The sequence below is a fragment of the Ammospiza caudacuta genome, chromosome 2, assembly GCF_027887145.1.
Source record: "Ammospiza caudacuta isolate bAmmCau1 chromosome 2, bAmmCau1.pri, whole genome shotgun sequence".
NCBI lineage: Eukaryota > Metazoa > Chordata > Aves > Passeriformes > Passerellidae > Ammospiza > Ammospiza caudacuta.
Genome location: NC_080594.1, coordinates 90810064 through 90833207, shown reverse-complemented (window position 1 = coordinate 90833207; position 23144 = coordinate 90810064). Strand labels below are relative to the sequence as shown.

Sequence of the window (23144 nt, the reverse complement as noted above, 5' to 3'; positions counted from 1 at the left end):
AAGCACAGCTGAATTAGAACAGTGTTTGACAATGCTCCAGGGGCCATACTTGCTCAGGAGACAGGTGTACTGCAAACAGCCTGACCAGAGAGCCACGGCAGCATTACTAAACCATACCACAGATCCAGGCCTGCCTCCAAGACAGACTTGCAGTTGATCTTGTAAGCCCCAGCACATCCTTCCCCCCCGCTGACTTCAATAAGGGAAAGAATTCTGAGAATACTGGAAAATGCTAATTGTTAAGAAAAAAAAAAAAGGAAAACACAAAGCCTTGAATAAAGACACAAACATATGTTCCTTTTTCCAGAGACTGCTGAGCACCCACAACTATTTAAGTCAATGGGAATCTGCTGGTGCTTCAATCCTTTGAAAAGCAAGTCAATAACTTATACCCCAGTAGAAGAGTGAGTGTTTAGCATCTCTGAAAACCCTCCAGCTGCTATAGTTAGTTTGATTTTGTTAATCTAGGTGCAGAGAATATGTTTTTCTTTGGTGCAGTACATTCAAGCTGTTTTCTAAAAAAGCATGATAGCTGTTAACCCATAGAAGAGAGCAGTTTTACAAGGCAGTTGGATCGTGCATGTTACTATGGTGAAGGTTGTTAGTTTTTAAAAAATCAAGTCTTTATTTCATATCCAATGCAAATTACACACAGTGACTCATATCAGAGCTTTGTGGTAAAACCAAGTTAATGTGTGCATATATAACTCTGTTTTTATTTACTTGCAACTGGACATTCCAACATTAAGGGAGCATTTTCATCTTCAAAGGTTTTACTATTGCATCAGTCCTAGACAGACAAACAGAGCCTAATGCCCACTGTAATTTGGTGACAGCCTTTTCAATGTGGTAAGAAAAGGCCATTTTCAGGAAAGCTGATATATTACTGCAGTCAATTATGCCTTGAGTCTTTTGAATTAGTGCTCAGAAAAAGCCCTACCCATCTTTTAATAACAGGACAGGAAAAACTTCAAGCAGTCTTGTCCACATGCTAATAAAATAAGATTAGTAGAAAGGCAAAATAGCAGGGAATGATGAACATCTGTCACAACAGGACATCCCAATACCCAATGTTATCTTGAAGGGCATGGAAAATCACAGTAGCAAGAAGGTGATTTATAAGCTGGGAAACCAAAAGTGATTGTTTTAATCTAAAATTGTGTAGCATACAAGTAGAATCAACAAAGACCCAACCTGTCAAAACAACAGTCAATTTACTGTTATCAGAGGGACATATATCAGTGCAGACTGAAGGAGTTATGTGTGTTAAGTTCCTGTGCACAGAGATGGAAATGGGTAGTTGTCAGAGCAATGGGAGCAAAGTGTCTCATAAAACTAGTCCAGGGGAGTCTCATCACAACAAATTGCAATGGCCAAAGGACTGCCAGCCTCTGGGAGCCAGCAATGTGCTCTGGCTTTATGCCACTCCTTGGTGGTGAAGTTGTTCCCCACATCCTTCCCTGCCCATCACCAGAGCCTGGATCATGTGCCATGTTCACATCATTTGTGGGAGAAGAAGCTTGTTCTCAAAGGACACTGTGGGGCTATGCAACATCTGTGTGTTTAGTATTAGGGAAGACCCTGGCTAAAGGCAGTTCTAGCTATTACTGAGAGAGAAAAATGCATTCTAGCAACTCATTTGCTTTTCATTTCGAACCTACATAAACACCATTGCATTGCCTCCCTTCAAATCCCAGCTAGCATTAAAAGAACCAAGCATCAAAAGAATATGCTATAATTGAAAAACTAGGATTGGAAAATGCTAGAATAAGAGGTGTTTGATAAGGGCCTTGAAAATCTGAGTGGAAGCACCAACTGTATCAAGCCAAGAGGAGCTGTCAGGCTTTATCTGCTTGTTCAGCACCTAGCACTAGAGGGATGCGACACCACTGTGTTTCAGGTGCTAATCTTGCATAAATATTAGATGCTAACAACGCCTTCCAAGAACAGCAGAAAAACAGCCATGTGCCCTTTACCTCACCTCTGCTTATAAAAAAAAAACAAACAAACCTGTGATTTAAATCTTTGCCCTGAACTTCTTTCCTTGGGAGTTGCTGCACAGTTCTGCAGGCTGCAGCAGCCCAGCGCAACAGTACTGCTGAGAGGGAAGAGCAACAGGTGACACCTCTGCTTGATAGTCAAATACAGCAGTTCCCAAAACCTCCTCTTCTGGAAGGGCAGATGATAGTTTGTTCTAAATGCATGGGCGTTTCCATGAGTGCTAGACAAAATTAGGAAAGGTGTATGTGCATGTTTACCTCCAACATCAGCTGGGTGAATTCTTCATTGCTGAGAAATGAAGGCTTCCAGTCCTGCTGAATTTCAGAAATCTCCGTCTGTGCTGAGACTTCTAGACAAAGAGAATATTTACATCTTTAAAATTCAAATTAACTTCTATCTTGAAATATTACATATGAGTTGCTAGGAAAAGAGAGAAATAACCTTTGTATTCAAAAATTGCAGTTTTCAAGCCTGAAATGTTTTCATTTTTTACTCAAGTCAACTTGTACTGACTTCAGTGGGAGCTTGTATTCACAAGGCTATTGACCTCAAGCAGCATTACAGGGGTATTGATCAAAAGATAAAACCACTTTGCATGAAATTAAAATCAAGGCAAGGATTAGCATGTGTCCAATTGCTATTTACAATTTACAGCTTCAAAATCAGGATGCTAGAGAGGCTTCAGCCTATAGCTTCTGTGCCAAACAGAACAGCAAGAAAGCTCCTTCAGAGGAGCCCCAAAGGGCTGTGATCCCAAACTGCAGAGCTATTGCTCTGTTTTCCAGAAGGAGAGCGAATCAGAAGCATTTGCAGCAACTTTACACTGGTGCTACTGCCACCACCCTCTCCCTGCCTTCAGCCACATGGTGCAGGGCAGCCCAGGAGAAGGAATGGAGCTCCAGCATCTCATCCCAAATCCTGTCTGGAGGGCAGGGTCCCCTGTGCTGCCAGCCCAAAAGGTCCCAAGAGGAGATCTGCCCCACTGTTGTCCTTTCCTGACCACGTGGCAGAGGGCTTGTGCCTGGAGGGCTTTCCATGGAGGAGTGCAGACACACCAGGAAAACAACTCACAGCTTTGCACTGAAATTGGGACTATACTGGATTGCTGGTTTGCCTTTGGAAAACAGTCATTTATGTTAGCTCTGAGTCAAACAGGATTCTGGGGGATAGCTCTAATTTACAGAAACTTGAGCTGGTTTATAATTTGCTGCTCACTCTGCTTCTCTAGGAGGGCTCCCTCACTCAGGTCTAGTAGTGAGGGGATGGTGAGCACAGACTCTTCTCTTTTCAGCACCTCCTGACAATTAGCACTTTAATTAATCCTGTTGATTAACACTTCCAGAGCATGTAACACTCAATGCTCTGTATTCAGAGCACGTAGGCAAACTGGCCAGAGAAACACAAATGGACCAATGATACTAAAGACAGTAAAGTTCTTCAAGTGTCAGTGCATTTTGTCACCAAGAAAGAAATCAAATCCTCTGTTCAGGCTGTATTAGTGGAGATGCAGCCATTTGCTCCTACCAGCTCATTTGAGTTGCTTTCTGCACCACTTGGGGCTGTCACTGGCAGCACAGCAACTCTCCACAGCTCCCATGGTTTTACACACAGCTTTGAAAAGCAGACTAAGGAAAAAGAGTCCATCAGATTTTTAAAGTAGTTTCAGAATATAGGATACTTTCAGCTGATCTGTAGCTTGGAAAAGCCAATGCACATGAAATGGTGAGTGTTGGGAGAATTACTTGAGATTTGGGAGATTCTGTGGATTATAATGAAGGAGGCTGTTCATGAAGGAAAAAATCTGAAAATTTGCCTTCTTCTCTGTTATGACTAAAATCTTGGTTTAGCCTACCAAACAGAGGGGGAACATGACTCAATAAACCAGATCCAAAGTACACTGAGGATAATCAACACTTTTAAATGCTGATGCTTTGTATTATATTCTGACTACTAATCTGCTTTAAAAATAGATAACATTTACTTTTTTTAGCAAGTGCACAAACCCCAGTCACATTTTGACCCAATTGCTGTGGAAAGATTTGTGACTGTTAGCTTTCCTTCATCTAGCTGTTTTTCAAGGAAAAGCACCTTTTGGAGTAAATTATTTAGACCTTCAGCTACATTTACACACCTAATTTCAAATCATGGGTGACTGTTCTTTGCTTAGCTTTATAACTGAGCATATTCATATCTTCCCATGCCTTAGGCAGCTAAAAAAAAAAGGTGAGTTATTACTACAATTTTTTGAAAGTGTACATAACTATTAAACCTTGAGATGTCCTGGTCATCCCCTCCTGTACAAACACAGGTTAACAGTTGGACTTATTGGTCTTAAATGTCTTTTCCAACCTAAACAAATATATGATTCTATCTTGTCTGTGGCAAAAATTCATTTAAGAAGAAATTGCACTCTAATGCCAGAACCATTAAAGTTATTTCCTCAGTAAGATTGACATCTGTGACTCCATTCTGTTACAAGTCATGATATAAGAGTTTTAATGGTCTTTTCTGTTACACCCAGAGCTCTGCAGAGAGTGCAGGAAGGAGGTGCTGGATGAGCCAAGGTAAGCCAGGTGAAGTAGTGCATCATCTTGTGAGACCCCTTTATGCTTTCTGGGACCAGGGGCATTCCCCACAATCACCCACTGAAGCCTCTTCATCATAGGGGCAGAGCAGGAGAGCCCCATTTTAATCAGTGGCCTGATTTACAAGGGAGGAGCATTTCAGTGTACCACTACTGGTGCATGTCAAAGAATCAGGAAGGCCCCATTGCACATTCTCCCCTCTGAGTAGAAACTAGACCTAAGAGAGTAGCTCAGCAAGGTCAGAAATCTCCTCTGCCCTCTGTGAAGGTACATTTCTAAGGGACTTAACTGTCTCTGGTGCAAGCATTTTAAAAAATTAACTCCTGGCTTTCTGATGCTGAATTTGACTACTGCAACTGGATGCTGTGCACATGTGATGTAGCTTCTGCTTGTGCAAACTGGGTGAAGCATGTCAACTATCTGTGGATGCAATTTGCTGCTGCCAGCTTCAAAAAAAGAGGGACTTTCTGGTCTGAGTTTTCTACTCAACGTGGAAAATTGAGTCCTGCACAGTTCACTGAGGAGCTGGGGTGCTGAACAGATTGCTTCCCTGCATTTTTTCTGCAGAGAAACTGGGGCAAATGCTTTGTTCTACTGCTCAGAATATTGCAAATTTCAAGTAAGGCAATATTCCCTCTCCTCCTAAATCTCTCTTGTTCAAAGCATCTGTCTTCTTCATGAATGTTGCAGGGCACTGTTGCCATCCTTCTCTCAGCTGCTGCCATTTGCCCCCTTCTCTAGCAGGTTGAGAGTCATCTTCGACTGAAGAGCAAACAAGGAGATGGATTTGGGCAGCACAGTGTCTGCAAATGATCTTTTTTGATGAGGCAGGAAAAAACTTCAAATACCTTATGTTGGCACTTCTAGGTCCCTCAAGCCATTCTGATAATCACAGAAGGAAACAGGATATTATAGTAACTGTCTGGCAAGTGCATGAGGAGCAGCACTAAATCTTACCATTGTGTTTCTGCAGAAAGCCGATGACTTTTTCCAGCACAGTGGTTTTGTCCATTTTGCGAGTGTTGCCTGGAAGCATGGAGCTGAGCTCTTTGATGAGAACATTGAACTGATCGCGCCTCTTCTTCTCAGACTTGTTACGCGAAGCCCTGCAGACGGGGGAAAAGAAACAAATGATGAGCAGAGCAAGAAGGAAAATGATCATGTACCTGCTCTTTGCAATGTATTTACATAAAATCAGCTTTGAGCCACCTTTAGTGCCCAGCGTGGAGATGGAGGCTCTGCTCACTTCTCTGTGCTGCCTCTGGACGCTCCAGCTGAGCTTATCAGGACAGCATTGAGCTTGTAGTTGAAGGAGCTCTGTCCATCTCCCAGACATATGTAGGATCTTAAAAATTCATGCAGTCTCTGGGGAGGCACTCAGAGTGAGAAGAAATAGGAATACTGTGACAACAGTAAAACTGTCCATAAAGAAGAAGAGTAGAGACTGGATCATACCCATCTGTGCAGTCTTAACAGAAGAGAGAGATCCCAGTTTTGCAGCTGTTGCACAGAAGCTGGGTTGATCTAGAAGGACTTGCCCACTTTGGTCACAGGTGCTCTGCCTACCTCCAGGCTGGCAGAGAAGAATCAGGATATTGTTTTCCAGTCATTAAGATCAGAGACCTGGGTAGAAGTTGCTGCAGCTCCCATCTGGTTTGTATGCCACTTTGTTCAGTCTCCTTTCCAAGGTCACAATGACAAGCAGGAGAGGGCATCAGCATGGATTGTTTGAGGCTGGGATGCATTGCCATACTTGGGGTCTTGGAAGTGCCAGCAGTGCTTGCCCTTAATCTGTGCCACTGGGAAAATCAGCGTCAGTGCCCCAATCTCTAGGTCTACAACAAAGACTTTACAGCTTTCTTCACCAGTCTTGTCTGTTTAGATTGCAGATTCCTCAGAGAGAGTCTGCTTCTGCTGCTGCATTTCAAGAGCTCAAAGGAAGAAAGGATCTGATTTCATTTGGGGTATTTTGGCACCATCATAATACTGTCATTAAGGCTGTTGATAATCTTTTCAGCATGCGCGCTTTAGTTTTTTTTAACCCTATGCCAATCCGTACACACACATTTTCTGACTTCTCATGAATACCACAACTGTTTGACTCAGAGGTTATCACCTGGACTACTGTATCCACATGGAAATAGAAATAAGTATAGCCCAGTAGGTTTGTTTGTTCTTCTGAAAGCTCCTCAAGCAGATGAGATTTGCCTTGTCAATTATGCAAAGACTGAAAAATCTTGCTACAGGTAGATGGAAAAGAAAAGCCAAGAGGCCAGTTCTCACTATGACTTTATCAGTCCCAGCTAACTCTGCTGTGCCTCAAAGCAGCTCTGGATGCACAATGCTGAAAGTCAGAGCAGAATTTAGCCCAGCATCTACATCCCCTGTAAGGACCAGGATGGCAATAAACATTTTCAGCAGAGAAATCACTACAGAGGCTTCTGGATGTTACTACTGACAGAGGGGTAATTTTTGTTTGTCTTGCTCTCAACCCTGAACGCACTTGGAGATACGCTGGATAGAAGCCAATGCTTGATTATTTTACAGCTTTGAACACAAGAGATTGGGTGGATACTGCCTGACTGATTTCAGCTTGCTCTTATTACACTGCAAAAGGCTGTCAGAACAAGATGTGAAAAGCTCCAGCCTTATCCTCTTTCTCAACAGTTCAGGGCAACATTAAGAATATCAACATTTTACTTCCTCATAATTCAATCCTCAGTTCATTTTAAGCCTAAAGAGTCCAGATTTCCCTGAAAATAAAGTAAACCACCAGCTGTCAATAGGGAATGTGTTGCTTAAAAAAAAAAAGGAAAAAAATAGAAAAAAAAAAGAAAAAAGAAAAAAGCCCTGACAGAAATATAAAGTATCTATTTTTAACACTTCACATTTTATTCACAAAGGAAATATAAAAACTCCTCTAGTGGAAATAACTCTACCAAGATATGAATCAATGATCACAGTTAAGTTTTGAAAAGGAAAAAAAAATGAGAAAAGATTGGAAAAAATGATAAAAACTATCCCTGCACAGTTGAAAATACTTTGTTTAGTACAGTTATAAATGCATGAAGTAACATAGTTTTCATCACTTCCCTTTGAAGATTATTTTCTAGCCTTGCTTACTTCACTGCTAGGGCATACAATAACAGTAAGACAAAAGAACCTCTGTCTTAATTCCATACTACTTGTCCTAGTTCTCCTCCTTCCTTGCTACTCCATAAAGATTACAGCACATTCAAGGGGAAGGAGGAGACACAGTATGAATAAAATCACGATTTTTAGTAAATACAGTTAAAAGCAATACAGAACAACCTGAACTCAGAATGAACAAAATCAACAACAGCCATTTTTATTCACTTACATATATGCTGCTTGTTGTCTTAGACAGATACTGACTAAGTAATAGATACTGCATTTTGCTAATTTACAATGAAATGTGACTTTACACTAAATTTCAGATTTCTTCTGCCTGTCCAGTGGAGTGTGTTATATATGCATCAATGCAAATAACTGTACCACATATCTTCATTCAGATTCTTAAATTTACTTTTTATTTCAGTGGAAAATGGCAGGTAGTAGTCTTCATGATTAAGCACTTTCTCATGGTTTACTTCAAGCTGGTTTTGGTTGGAATTTGGAATTCAACTGAAATGTAAAAAAAGTATTTTAAAATTATATAGTATTAAAGTAAACCGAAAGAAGAGCAAATAGAGAAAAAAGTGCACAAAGCACACCTTTTGTTTAAAATTATAAAAATCTAAAACCAAAATAAACCTCATCCCACACCAAAGAACTGAAAAGGAAACTATGGCTTCTGATCTGAGAAGATCAGAAAACCTCACACAGGTCTTCAATGCTGCCAACTGTGGTGCCATCATACCCACATTTTAGTCCTCAGGTTATGAGAGTGACGTTGCGCCTTAGGGAGTCAGGTGACGCAGAACAGGGCTCAATTTAACCAGTGCTCTTCCTGATCTTGGCCAAATATTAAACACCTGGCACAAGGGTGGGAGTGCAAGTGCCTCTTCTCAGGAGAGGATGGATCCTTTTTCCATGTCTGTGTAATGCAACCTGTAGGTGCCTAATAAATTGCAGCAGATAGACATGGTGTGAATGTGTATCTCTACACACACCTAACCTGAGAAACTCACCTCCTGGCTTGAGACCATCCCAACAACTTAGGTCCAGAAGTTTTCAGTCTCACCTACTTTTAACCGAGAAAATAAAAGGAGAGAACAATTTCTGGGGCTTTTTAATCCCCTCTGGTGTTTCTCAGCCCTGAGGGACCCAGTCCTCATACCAAAGAGAAGGAAAAAAAAGCACTTCCCTTGTGGTACAGGACAGGTGAGAATCCTCAGCTTACATGACATAGCAGCAAAATATTAATCAAATAGCTTCTCCTAAGTTTGACTGTCTCTGGAAGAAAACCTGTAGCTTTTAAATGAATCTGAACCATTTCAGTATAATGTATTAACTTTAGATCTTCGTGAAGCATCTCATGATTTCAAGCTCGATTTCAACTTTAGCTTTATTGCTAAAAAGAAAAATGAACTTATATTACAATCTGAAGAAGCAGTTTCCTTTTCTAATTTTGAAAGTTATAACTTTTTTATGCACGCTGATAGAGGCCAGCCCCAGGGTACGACAAAAATTCCTTCTGGGAACAAACGGCATGAAAACCATACCAGATGGTGATGACAATTGCCGAGAGCGAGGATACGTGTTATCCTACTTTTTACATATATGCATTCATTTAATGAATTTTTCTTTTACTAGACAATTAGCACACAAATATCTTGAAGATGATCAGGCCTTTAGCAGGTGAAGCAGTGCTGCAAGGTGGGCTCCTTTCTGCACCATCCTAAAGGAAGCAAAGGGGAGCAGCTGAGCCTGGCTGCAGCCTTTGCTGACCTATATTGGTGAAACAAAGCTGCAGGGAGGGAAAGAAGCAGAGAAGGAATCAAAAGAGATGAAACTGGATCAACTGCTTGTGCCTGGACTGGAAATACTTTCATTAGAAGGAACCAAGGGGAAAAATGTGGGCAACCTCCGTCTCTCTCTAAAGTAATTAAACTGTGGGCTGCGGCATTGATAACCTCGAATGCTTCCAAACTGCTTTTCTGCAGATGCCGGTCAGCTCTGACAGTTACTAAGAGTTTCATTGCCACAGGTCTTCTGCCTTGAAACACACCTTTTCTCTCCCAACAAAGGGTTCACAGTGAATTCCCACCAACTGGGACTCAATGGAGTACAGACTGCATGTGAATATAGGTTTGTGCCAGTTTAAAGCTGACTTTTTGTGGTCTTTCTCTGCTCCGAAGGTAACTTCTGGGTGTTTTCATTGCTGTGAGACAGGCATTGATGAATAAATGAATAAATGGCCATTCTAATAGGGAAAAACCCCACTTTTCCTGTTCTTTTTCTTTTGCAAAATGTATTTAAAGAAAAAAGAAAACCACAACATTTTTGTACACTCTGGAAGCTCAGATGATGTATTATAGTGGCAGAAGAATGTTGTTGGTGCTTCACTTCTGATGTTCTGCAGTCATGTGAAGAAAATGATCAATGCCTTGGCTTTTTTAACATTTTCCACAGGAAACACTGCTAGGTTATTTTCCTTTTACAGTGCAGCCAGGAGTAGGAGTCTGTGAGATGGCAGTTTTTCAAGTTGTGCTTGACTGTATTTTACTGTCTTGCTCTTTGATTAATTGATTATGGATAAAACAGCTTCTGCAACAACAAACAGTATCAAGCTCATCACAGAGAGTTATAAAGGAAAAGATACTCACCTCTTTGCCCTGTCTTTCTCATCTTCATCCATTAGATTGTCTAAGCAGTTTTTTCTGTTGAAGGAATGCAAGAATCAGTATGAACTGTCACTTTTTTAGCTCTATTTGCAGGTTAATCTCACAGTCACTCTATTTCAATTTAATAACACTGTGATGATATCCAGGTCAAATAAATGTGTCAGCAGTGCTCTATGCCACAGTCCTTGATTTTAGGAAATATCCATTGTGGGTAATGTTATTCCTGAACATTATGCTAGCCTTAGGGTCTCCTAGGCAGGGATCAAGGCTTCCAGGCACCACATGGTGCATCAGCACAGTACAAAAACAGCCACTTCTTGGGGATTTTTTTGTGTGGCAGTTACTCTCTGCAAACTTGCAGGCTGGATGAGCCTGGGGTCTGCTCAAGCTGAAAAGCATTTTCATTGCCCCCCATGTTCCCACCAAAACCATCTTCAGCGCAAGAGCCAGCATCACTGATGCCTTTGACCTCTCTGCTCTTCCTACTGGGAAGCTCTTCATCCTCCTCTGTGGATCTTGACCCAAAGCCAAACAAGATGTTAATAACTCTACTGAATTACCTCTCAAATTGAAGTGTCCTTATAAATCCCACTGCCTAAGCCATACTAAAAATCCCTCCTGCAGCCCAGTCAGACCACCTGCCCAGCCATGCTGGACCAAGCATGGGGACTGTCCCATCCCCATCACTCTTTTTGCTAATCTTCCCCAAAATGTTGTGACCTCAGCTTTGTAGTACAATTTCTCTAGCAGTGTGAGCTGTAAGGAGAAAAGGGTAAATTGGGTAAATTGGGTAAATTTGTGTAGGCAAGGCAAAGGGAAAAATACAAAAGCAGCCCAGCTGAAGGCTGAGTGCCTCAGAAACCCTTGTCACTAGCTCACTGCCCACCCTCCTTTGCTCTGTGACCTTATGAGACAGTGATGCTTGATCTGTCACCACTTCAGCCCAAGAAGGAAGCTCTGTGCAACTGCACCTCTCATGGCATCTGGCACCCCTTTTGGGTACAAAATCCATGTGCGGCTGCATCCCACACACTTATTTTCTGAAACAGCAGCACAATGCTACTGGATATTGTCAAAGCCTCATTTTCAAAGCAGAAGTGTAGTGATAGGCAATGATAACACTCTTTTTCAGCAATCAATGTTTCTCATTTAATGAGTCCTCAACATGTAAGACATGAATAAAATTGGAAGGGAGGAGGAAGGAAGTTAATTGCTAGGCTTTATTTAAGCCCATGTTATTTTCCACATATGAGTCACACATAAATTTGTCTGTTTAAAGAACATTTTATGAAAAAACCAAAGTGAAAACTCAACAATAGTAAAACCAGTGCTTCTGTTAGTAGTTCTCTTACAGCAACATTCTACCTGGTCATTACTCAACAGTTAGCTAAGAACACAAAACCCATAACCTTTTATCAAATGAGTTATGAGGAATTAGATCCACTGGTCACTGATTGAGGGGTAAAGCTGCTACTTAATGGCACTCAGCTCTTTGATGAAGGATAAACAGGAAATATGAAGGCCAAGGGACTAGTTTTTTCAGTCATAACTGATGAATTTAAATTGCTGAATTCCCTTATACAGAAAAACATAACAAATAATACCAAATAGTTTTTAGATTATTTTTTTTAGATTATTTTTCATTATTTATATTTGTTTTGACTTGCAAAACAGCCACAGTCAGCCATGACTTTTGACATGCAAGTCAGCCATATCATAATCCATATTTTGGACTAGGAAAATGTATAAGGCCAGCAAAATTCTATTAACCAGTGTTTTACATATATTTTAGGTGTTTATTTTCTTAGTCCCATAATGAAACTGTTATCCCAATCACTATGTTTTCAAGTAATTCAGGCTAAAATGTAGTGACAATTCAATGTGTTTTGTTGTTATTTGCTCACTTATTGCAACCTATGCTATTCAAGAATACAGAGGGGATCATTTAAATGGCAGGTTAGCATTCAGGATTTTGCAGTGTTTCTTGGCTAAATCCTTGCTCACAATCAGCAGGATGTTAAGGGGTAAGAAGGGACCATGAAGATCATCTGGTCCCAATGGTGGGAGGACACCTTGCACTAGACCAGGTTGATCAAGGCCTTATCCAACCTGGCCTTGAACACTACCAGGGTTGGGACACCCACAACCTCCCTGGGCAACCTGTTTCAGTGTCTCACCACCCTCACAGTGCAGCACAGCACAGCACAGCACAGCACAGCACAGCACAGCACAGCACAGCACAGCACAGCACAAAATGTTCTGTGGCATGCACACATGTTGAATCTAGGGTATGACAATCTAAATGGGGCAACATCACCAGCAGAAGTCGCTCTCCCTGAATCCCTAAAGGTCTTCCTCTGGCTGTAACAGACTCCCAGTAGAAAGCAGGAATACAAGTGTGCTGAGTGGCTGTGAGGAAGGGTGGAGGTGGACGAGACAGTCAGTATTGGTGCTGCTCAGCCCTGGCTCTTTTGGAGAGGCACAATGCACCTAATGAAAGGGGCTTCCTACAGCTGTACCCCATAAACCATCAAGAAGAAATTACACTGCCAGGAAGCCTCTACTCTTGAGAGAGAGCAACAGATCAAACTGGTCTGTTCTGCCAAGGATTTGGCTAGATCTGTAAAGCAATTCATGGCCAGCTTCCAGTAAACAAGGTTTCTGAGTGACTGACATGAAATTCTGGACCTGCTGTGCTGTTGTTAGCATGAGACAATATCTAATTGTCATTTTGCTTCTGTTTGCTCACATGGCAAAATCTCTAGAGCATCATAAGCATTGCTAACAGGGTTTGCTAGTACATATGTACCATATGAAATTCAAACTGTTCTCAACAAAATAGACACATCAGAGTATACAATTGCTGCAAACTACTAGAGACTCACAGACGCTGCCTTACACCTTGACAGAGAAACCCATGTCAAGGAGCTTAGGCATGTGCTTAGAGCAACCTGCTTGCTTTATTTTATTCTCCCAATCCCTCAGCTGTGAAGGTCCCAAACCGCAAACTGGAAACCTACTGTCTCTTGATTTAGGGGAAAATTCTGACTCATTGCAATGATGGAGGCAGGCAGTAAATACCAAGGTTCTGTGCCACGGTTCCCCTGCAAAGAAGTGACATAAAAAAACAAGTGGCACAAGTATTTCTCAAACTATGAAGAATCCTTTCACAATAAGAAAGGGAATTTGGAAACCTATAGGTAAGAATACCACATGATGTAACTCCTGCTGGCAGAGTATTTCACAGTGACAGTTACATTTGGAGCTTCATTAGTATGATCATTATCAAGGAGTGAAGACTATCACTCAAAAAGATGGGAACTACTTGGAACAAGGAGGAGGAAGCTCACATACTCCCATCAGGGAGGAACTCATACAAACACACAGAAAGACGCATATCCACAAGTGGGGAAGAATGGTATTTTGGAAACAAAAGACTGGCTAAAGCTGTTAACCATGTACCCCTGGCTTGGTTATCAGATGGAGAATTATAGCACAAACATCCCCCTCACATTCATTCATACAATGAATAGATGCTTGGGAAAGAAGTAATTCAGGCAGAGTGCCAGCTCGCTCCAGGGACTCTCCGGAAGAAAGGTTGCACATGTTTATTTTGATACAGTCTATTCCCACTGGACACAGAGCTTGCACTATAAAAAATCATCTGGCACTGATCACCTTATCCTGTGCTAGAAACATGTTTTTTATTGAGCTAAACTACTACTTTTCTGGGCTGGTGAGGTTGGTTTCACTCCTTCCTGCCCTACTGCCCATAAGGATATGCTGTAGACACTCAAATGTAGGTAATCATTGCTGATTTCCCATTAAGTTGCCTCAAAGCCAGCTAATAGTTTTTACAAATCTGACTGATATTTATCAAGAATTTTTTAATCATATTCATTTAACTCAGCTGGATTAAATCAGAGATGTAAATTTCTTTCAGAGGACCTGAGATGTGCCTGGGGAACCTTTGTGAGAAATCACAGCATTTGTGCTTCCCTGGCCCTTATGTTTGGCAGCTCAAGGAAAAGACTGGACTTTTCCTCCTCTTCCCTCTCTAGCAAGGTGGGGTGTTTGCCTCCATCACCCCACAGGTTTGCCTGGGTATTCCACCACTTTTCCTGTACAGGTATGGTCAGCCCTGGGGAGAAGGATGCTCCCACCCACTGCAGACATACCTGAGCCTTACACCTCAGACCTCACCCCCAGACCACTTGGGATGCTGGTACAATACAACCAATCCTAATTAAAGATGATGATATTGCACTGGAGAACAATCCTCTCAAAGACAAGGGATGGGCAAGGCTTGTATGGAAAACTGGGATGCTGGGATGAAACACCTTGAACTATCCTCTGACCTCTGGGAAGACCCTTCCCAACAACTGCTGTGTTGTGATGGAGGAAGAAACAGAACAACAGGGTAGGCATGCTGCCGTGCCTGCCAGACACATTGCTCAGCCTCAGGGCCCATCTCTGCTCAGCACTGCTCCTGTTCTGCCTCAACAGGGCATCCACTCTCCATGCCCTCTTTGAAGGGGAGGAAATGGCTGTCAGCAAAGAGGTCAGTGCCATACAGGAGGCACACGGGTAAGTTTGGTGGGGCTCAGGATTCAAAGGCCAGATCCAGCCATGCATGGCATCCTGTGCTTAGTGAGTACATATGTGAGTACATATCCAATACACATGAAGAAGGCACCAAAAGAGATTAGACAGGTTCTAGGCATGATCCAGGGACACAGTTTCTAGGCACTCTAGCACAGGGGACAGTGTAGCTTGGTCACTGTGCTGGCACTGCTGCCAGATCCCCTGCCCAGGGAGGATGAACAAGGTCTGATGGGCACTGTGGTTGGTCAATAGCATCATCCCATGTGTGTTCCACATCATGGATTAGATGGGGTTTGCCCACCCTGGGGAGCACCACTGTGGCTAGGAACTCCACCTGCTGCCCTAGGCTAAGCAGAGCTCTGAAATGAATCACACAAACAAGTGTAGTATTTCCCTTCCAAGCCCTGCTGGAAGGCAAAGAGAAAAATCAGCAAATGGGAAGCAGCAGGAAAGGCCACAGAATGAGAAGCAAGAAGTGATCATCTGACCATTTTAGGCACCTGGTTTCAAGTTCTGTAACATGGATGAAGCACTCAGATATCCCACCAGGAAAGGTACAGTGTGAACACACAGCAGAAGGATTTGTACAAACACAAATCAGAACAAATCAACAGATTCACAGACACATCAAACTGAAGTGTACCACTCTATTCTCTTTTCATAGATATAAACCTATGAACTGTTACAAGAACATGCTGGACTCTATAATTAAGTATGACACATTCCTAACCATAGCAATAAAAATTGATTTATCAAAATGTGAACAGACTAGCCTTTAGAAATCTTAAGATAGTAAAAATTCACTTTCCTGATGATATACATGGTTATTTGAGAAAGATACGTGGCTTTTTAGTGGGAGAATGACAGTCTGGAGTCACCATGGATCATGTTATGCCAAGATTGTTATGAGAATTACTGTTTCAAGAGTAAAGAAAAAATCCAGAAGCATTGCTAAGTGTCCAGCTTTACAGTTTTTTCCTGACAGTGTATAGCAAGGTCTTCCTGCATTCAATAGGTTACTACATTTTGCTTACACAAGAGATATTTAGACCCTTCAAAAAAAGAAAAGAAAACTTTTTGAGAAAACACTGGACTTCATGAACCTCATGGACAGTTTCATGTTTCATACATATGTGTACAATCAATCTTTAGATGGTAACAGGCTTAAAGCAAACATATATTAAAAACAATCCACATGTGGATAGTAAAAAGAATAGAATTTGACAGAAATTAATGCTCCCCTCTTCTGAACTGGGGATGACAGGAAGATGGTTATAGATAATAAGAGTCGAGTAGTAAGAGATTATGATGAATAGAAATAAAGACTCAGAGCATATTCTGGTTTTATTCTGTTTGGTGGGAAGGGGTTTTATTTTCCACATGTCAGAAACCTTGCACCTATTGCCATGTGTTAGACCCCTTTCCCCCTCTGCCTGGTGCCACTGAATTTTGGGGTGTGCAGCCTGCGATCCCTCTGTTGATGCTCTGTTTCACATCGGTTTAAGCCAGGGGTGAGCCGGCTGACGTCAGCAATGCCGGGCTGGAGCGTGGCCAGGGTGAGAGGCATCTTTCATCTCTGGCTTGTGAGCAACGTGTAAAGTTTTGTGCAGCGTTTGGATCTCTGATGAAGATCAGTACATACATGCCCATTATGTTCCTCACTGCTGTTATTACTACTGAATGACTACAGCCATTCAGACTTGAGTGCACAGGCTGTGAATCCCTATGTTCAACCGCTGCTCTGCTCTCCCCTCGCACGGCTGGAAACAGAAAGGCAAACAAATTAAACTAACATTAATCAGCAAAGACTGCCATCTGTATAACTCAGAGCACTTCTCCGCGTGCCCGTCCCCTTCCAGCAATGCTAAACAGGATTAGCCTTCCGTGGGCGGATGGGGAAAGTAGGTCAGTTCGGTAACATCGCTGCGTGTGATGAACGGAGGAGGATGTGACTGCAGTGGTCTGCTGGCAGCCCTCTCGCCTTCTCTATGAGCCAGGAGATGAAGCACCTGGGCTTGTCATGGGGTGCATGAGGTGGCTCAGATCCTACATCCCTGCACGGTGACACCTGACAATTCTAGGATCAGGGATTTGGCAAAGCCTGGCTGATGCACTGGCGTTAGTGGGTGCATTTCAACAAGGAAACTGAGGCACAGGGCAGCTAAATGCTTAGTTATTACTAGTTTGTGTACAGCCAAATATTCGTCAAAGCTTACACATAAGCCAAAGTGGCAAGGGATGGTAAATCACCTATTGTCTTTCTGCATTGACTTCATTGGGTATGTAGAGATGGTGGCAGGAAAGCCAAAGCTCACTTCAAGTGACGTCTGCAGGGCATGACAAGGGCAGCAAGAAGAGCTTCTGCTGCTACATCAGTAGCAAAAGGTTGAACAAGGAAAGTGCAGGACTGCTGCAGTACTGGAGGTGTGTGAGGAGGTGAATCAGTTACAGCAAAACAGGTGAGGCTGATGCCCGTTTTAAGGCAGTTTTCAGCAGCAAGGTCTCCCAGCCTCTGTGCTGGAGGCAGGGGCAGGGAAGAGCAGAAGCACCAGCAACAGGCGAGGATCAGCTCAGGGAACTTGAGGAAGCCTGGGTGAAGTTGACCACACAAGTTGATAGGGACTGACTGCTTCCCTCATTGGGTACTTGGAGACTTGCTGGTGTCCTTTACTAGGCTGATCTCTTTTTTTTTGAGAGGTTGTGAAGGTGCGGGAGGTCCCTGATGTTTGGAAACAGGCAAATGCTGGCCTTCAAGAAAGGAGCAACAGGCCAGTCACCCTCACTTCAGTCCCTGGAAAATCATGGAATGAATCCTGTTGGAGCACAAGGCTGGGCAGATGGAGAAGATGATCAAAAACAGCCAGTGTGGATTTACCAAGAATAACTCGACTGCCTGTTATGATGAAATGACAGGATCTGTGGATGGAGGGAGAGCAGTCGATGTCATTTATGCTGGCTTCATGCTCAAAGGCAGGGCTGTTGTCTAGGGGGAGACTGAAGGAAAGGACAGACAAGAAACTTTATGAAAGTGGTGCCAACTGCCAAGTCCTGCACTTAGGAATGAAGAGTCTTGAACTCTGACACAGTCTGGGGATGGCCTGATCAGAAAGCAGCTCTGCAGGAAAGGCCCTGGGAGTTCTGGAAGGCAGCAGGCAGCATGCTGTACATGAACCAGTGGCGTGCCTTGGTGGCAAGGATGGCCAGCAGGACCCTGGGCTGCATGGACAGGAATGCAGCCTGATGAAGGGAAGGATTTATGTCCCTTCACTCAGCACCTGTTATACCACATTTAGGATAATGTGACTGGTCTGGGGCTTTCCAGGACAGAAAAGATAGCTTTTAGGATAGAAGGAAGGTCAGTAGTATCCCCAGTGGTGGTGCCTGGAGCCCCTGACTTACATGAAGAGGCTGGGATAGCCAGACTGACTTAGTCTGGACAAGAGATGGGTTTGGGGACAGCTAAGAGTCCTCTCATTGCCTACAAGGGGTCAGTAAAGAACCAGTGGCGGACTCCTCATGGTAGTGCAGGGTGGGAGAGTAAAAACTAACAGGTGTAAGTTTAAAGAAGAGAGAAGGAACTTTTCTCCATGAGGACAGCCAGACAATGGAGCAGGAGAGAGGCTGTGCCATCCCCATCTACAGGCCTGACTGGGCAAAACCCTGAGCAGCCTGGTCTGACCTCAGAGCTGGCCCTGCTTTGAGCAGGAGGCTGGACTGGAAACCTCCTGAGGTTTCAACCTCAACTGTCCAGTCATTCTGGATCTACTGAGCTGGCTACATATCCTAAGCAAATCAGTTCGCTTCAATGAGTTCCTATATTATATATATGTTCTTGAAATATATTTTATTGTGCTTTTGGTTTCTGTACTAGAAATAGCTTATGCACTGTCTCTCCTACATTGACATTGCTCCTGCTTTATAAACAGATAAACATCTTGACGTTGTATGTCTATATTTCAGGTGTTTGTCATGCCACTTCTAGATGTTAATTAAAAAAGCATTTAAAACTTTATGATAGAATTACAAAAAAACCCCAGACAAACAAACAAAAAACCCCCCAAAACAACAACAAACACCCAAAAAACAAAAAAAAAAGAAGAAAAAAAAAACAAACAAAAAAAAAAAAAGGGAAGAAAAAAGGCCTAACACGAGAATGGCCCTTGAATGTAAAACCTGTTTTTCTTCTCTCTCTACTTCTCATGTTCTTAATCTGTTTTAGGTATTTATAAAACTTTAATCCTCATAATATCAGAAGTCCCGAATGTACAAAGACTTTAAAATGTGCTTAACTCTATACTGCTATAAGAAGGCCCTCATGTATGTGTATCTCTGCAAAATCCAGGTCAAAACGTGGAGGCAGAACTGCACAGATTATTTTGCAATTATTAGCTCTGAAACCTTTTCTTTAAAAGGGTCTCAGTTATAAAGTATTCGTAGTTGTAAGAATCTCTTTATGTTCTTCTGCAAATATTTAAATAAGTAGAGTAATACAACATTTGACCTATGATCCTCTCATGGTCAAATGCTCAGCTGATACAGGCAAAATATGCAAGGACAATACTATAAATATTTATTTGTCAAAAATGCAAGGATTTTTATTTTGCTTGACATGAACTACCTGGGACACACCAACGAAGCAGAAAATGAGTCTTTTTCAATGGGACTGTTATCAGTCATTCTCTTTGTTTTCTGGCAGCAACAGTTTTGACAAGATCATTTTCACCCTTTCCATATGATTAAACAAGCTATGGTGGCACTGGAATGTAAAGCAAGATGTCCAGGAGCTGACATAGTTTGGTCTCACTCCTCCCACTTCTTTGATTGTTAAGTGTTACTCCCCCCACTTTTTTGTTTGTTAAGTGTTTATGTATGGCTCTCAAATAACCAAATTACTCTTCTTTTAAAAGGCTCTAGGTCTAGAAGTAATTTTGCTAACAGAAAACTTTGTTCTAGAAATAAATTCTGATTTTTTGGTAGTGTTATTCAATTAATTGTCACAATTTACACCAGCTGTGATCATTCCCTCCATACACAAGATGTTGAAATAACAGACTACATGTTTCTGTGGAGATTTCATCAGGAAAGCAGAAACTAAACATGAAGCCAAATTTCCTTTGAGTTTTAGGCACCTATCCTGATGTGGCATCTCCCTCTTATTAAACAGCCCTAGGGTGAAGGGCTGTCCTCTCTCAGTGTCCTTGCCCTCTCCCTGCCCACATGGGATTTGTTTGCTTCTTCAAACCAGCAAGAACTGGAGGGCCAAGCTCCGAGGAGCAGACTGGGACTTGAGCCAGGCAGTGAGCGCTCTCCTTGGGCCTCCCCATCCTCATGGGCACAGCAGCATGGTGACACCCATGGGTGCTCAGCTGCTCTGCCACTGATGGGGCTGCAGGTGGGAGGCATGAGGGGACAAGGGGACTGTCCCTCCAGAGACCCTGCAAGACAACTTCTCTGCCCCATGCAAGAGCCAAAGCTGTGGCCTAGATCTGCTGGTGACAGGAAAAAAATCCCCATACAATATTACAGAAATAAATACAGATATCAACACCAATAATCCCATCACTTTTGTGTTAACAGCTTGATAACACATCTGCTTATAACTCACACACTGCACTAAATTTTCTGCTCTATAGTAACTATCATATCCCTGTCAGCAGAACTAAATATTTAATCATCTGGGGAGATGAATCATGAAAAGCTGTTTGGGGGAGATATTTTTAAATGGACAATTTGTTGTCATTTAATTTTGAGAACTTGCTGTCTCTTTCTTTTCAGAAGGGACCCTGCAAGCCTGTGACCACACAGATTATTGCTCTGTACTGCTTGCTCTCTCCTTGCAGGTAACACAGCCTATGGAGTTTGAAGGTCATTTCTGACCAGAGCAAGTCAGGAGGTTTCAGGGTTTGCCTGGGCATCACCAAGCCTAAAGCCAGCAAGAATAGAGACCCTCCACCTGCCTGATTGCATGACACTTTCGGGAGGAATGTTCTCTAGTTGCAGACTCCCAGTCTTCTGTCTGAATCCATAAACCTGCCAAGAATTCAGCTACAGCATCAGACTAAGGTAGCACCTGTATTTTGTGCCATCTTGAACACTGATGCCCTTGAGTCCCTCCTGTCTCAGACTGAGCCATACTCCAGCTATGTGCAAATACTGCTCTTCTCAGACCCTTCACGCTACCAGTGGTTCCCATTTCTACAAAGATAAAGTTTCTCCAGCATGATGTAAAATTCAAATCAGGTTTGCAAAATTAATCTCTAAGGAAAAAGGATAATTATTAAAGAACTTCGTTAGTGCTTTGCAATCTTAATTATGATAATTATATTTTTGTAGCTAATATAACTGAACTCCTGCTTTTAAATCCCATTAACGAGCATTTTTAATCCCTCTCCTACTGGGCCAACAAAACCATAATGTTGAACTTTACATTTACACAGAGCACTGTTTTAAAGAAAAATGATGCACTGTTTACTGAGGGTTTCCATTCCCTTTTATCTGCACTTCGAAGGTGCACCTTCTCCCAAGACACAATAAATTAAGAAAAGCAAAGATGGATTCAGCAGCTTGGGCTCAATATCCTCTCTTGGCAGCAAAAGGGCACAGTCCCTAAGCCAGGATGGCAGTAGGCTGTGAATACTGGCTGCCTTCAGGAGGCAGTGACACCACTGCTCCACTGAAAGGACAGACAAAGTTTTTTCCCTAAACAGCCCAAGGGTTGAGCTTCATCTGCTCTGGGTCCTCATGTGGACCTCAACAAGAGCACGTGCAGCTCCCACGTTAGCAGAGGCTGTGACCCACTGCATGCAAGAGGAACCTGCCAGGTGGAGGCAGCAGGAAGGTGCACAGGACAACTCTGCCATACTGGAAGAGTCCCATGGGTAAGTGGGATACTGAGGGATAGCAGGAGCCATGCTGCAGTGGCCAACAGCAATTGATGACCAGGGGAAAAGGTGGCAGATGGGGGAAAAGGTCAAAAGAAATCTCAATTAAAGAAGAAATGCCTGAATACACAAACTATTAGTGTGTGAGCAGGAAAAGGTACCTCCTCCACTTACTGGAAATGCTGAAAAGTTCCAGCAAGTGACACTTTTCAGTGACACAGTATTTTCTGAGTAAAGTTTATAATCCCTGACAGAGTGGAATTTGCTGCTGTTTTCTGTTGTGACCCACCTACCACCACCCAGGTACAATGGCCTAGTGGAGATTTTTTATGAATCTGTTTGCAGACAAATATTTACAATTACCTAACAGAGAGAAAAAAAGTAAAGAATCAAAGAGAGAAGAGCATACAAATTTAGATATCTCAATAACGAAATTAAAACAATAATGCATATATTGAATATCATCTGCCCATTAATCTCTGGAGTAAATTCAGAAAACTAATTAAAAGCTTCTACACAGATAAATGATAAGCTTCTTTATTCAATGAGCTCAACATATGAACAAACAGAGGTTTGTGTTGATATCATCATTATTAGCAATTGCATTAAAGCAAATGATTTTTGCTGTGCTACTGGGAATACAGTGGTTTGAAAAACAAAACGTTATGAGATGAAAATTCAAACCTTTACGGTACCAAACATACAGCACTTCCTGGTTTTTATTTTTAGTTAGTGGTAACTCTTATGGGTCAGCATAATAAAAAATAAGATGTGGAGAAACAACCCCAAAGCCAGTACAGAAACAGGAAAAATCTCTTCATAATCGTTCCCCAGTGGAAGACCAGCTTTAAGGGCTGATATTGCCTTCCCACATGGGAAATTCTCTAATTTGTCAGTTCTTCTGCACCTTGTGTCCCCCTTTTTCTGCTATTGGCTTCAACATTCTCAGGGGATTTTGTCTTGAATTTTAGAGGAAGGTTTTGCCTCTTCAACCGTAATTGATAGATGTTCTATTTTTGTGGTGCAACACGGCTGTGTTGCATGATGTGTGTGGCAGTGCTGCATGGGGAGCTTGCAAGGCAGCTAGAATTGTTCTCTTTTGGTCCTCTGGGAATAAATCCCATCCCAACATCCATTTATATATCTGTGACTTGAAAAGGCGGATTCTGAAGAACACAAGCTTACAGCTTAAGCTGTGTGTTCAATTTAAGTGCAGAGCCTGAAATAATAAATATCAATATATAGTCAGTTTGGAATCTGATTAT

General features: G+C 42.3%; 1 protein-coding gene across 1 annotated transcript in view; it reads right to left on the bottom strand.

The window, feature by feature from the left end:
* The window catches only part of NPAS2 (neuronal PAS domain protein 2), a 53585-nt gene extending 43163 nt beyond the window's left edge, over positions 1-10422 (bottom strand). The window contains exons 1-3 of the mRNA XM_058825219.1: positions 10376-10422; positions 5544-5692; positions 2259-2350 (exon numbers count right to left, since the gene is read on the bottom strand). Coding sequence (XP_058681202.1) covers positions 2259-2350; positions 5544-5692; positions 10376-10407 — 273 coding nt within the window. The 5' untranslated portion in view covers positions 10408-10422. The remainder of the gene's footprint in view (positions 1-2258; positions 2351-5543; positions 5693-10375) is intronic.
* Positions 10423-23144: the final 12722 nt, after the last annotated feature.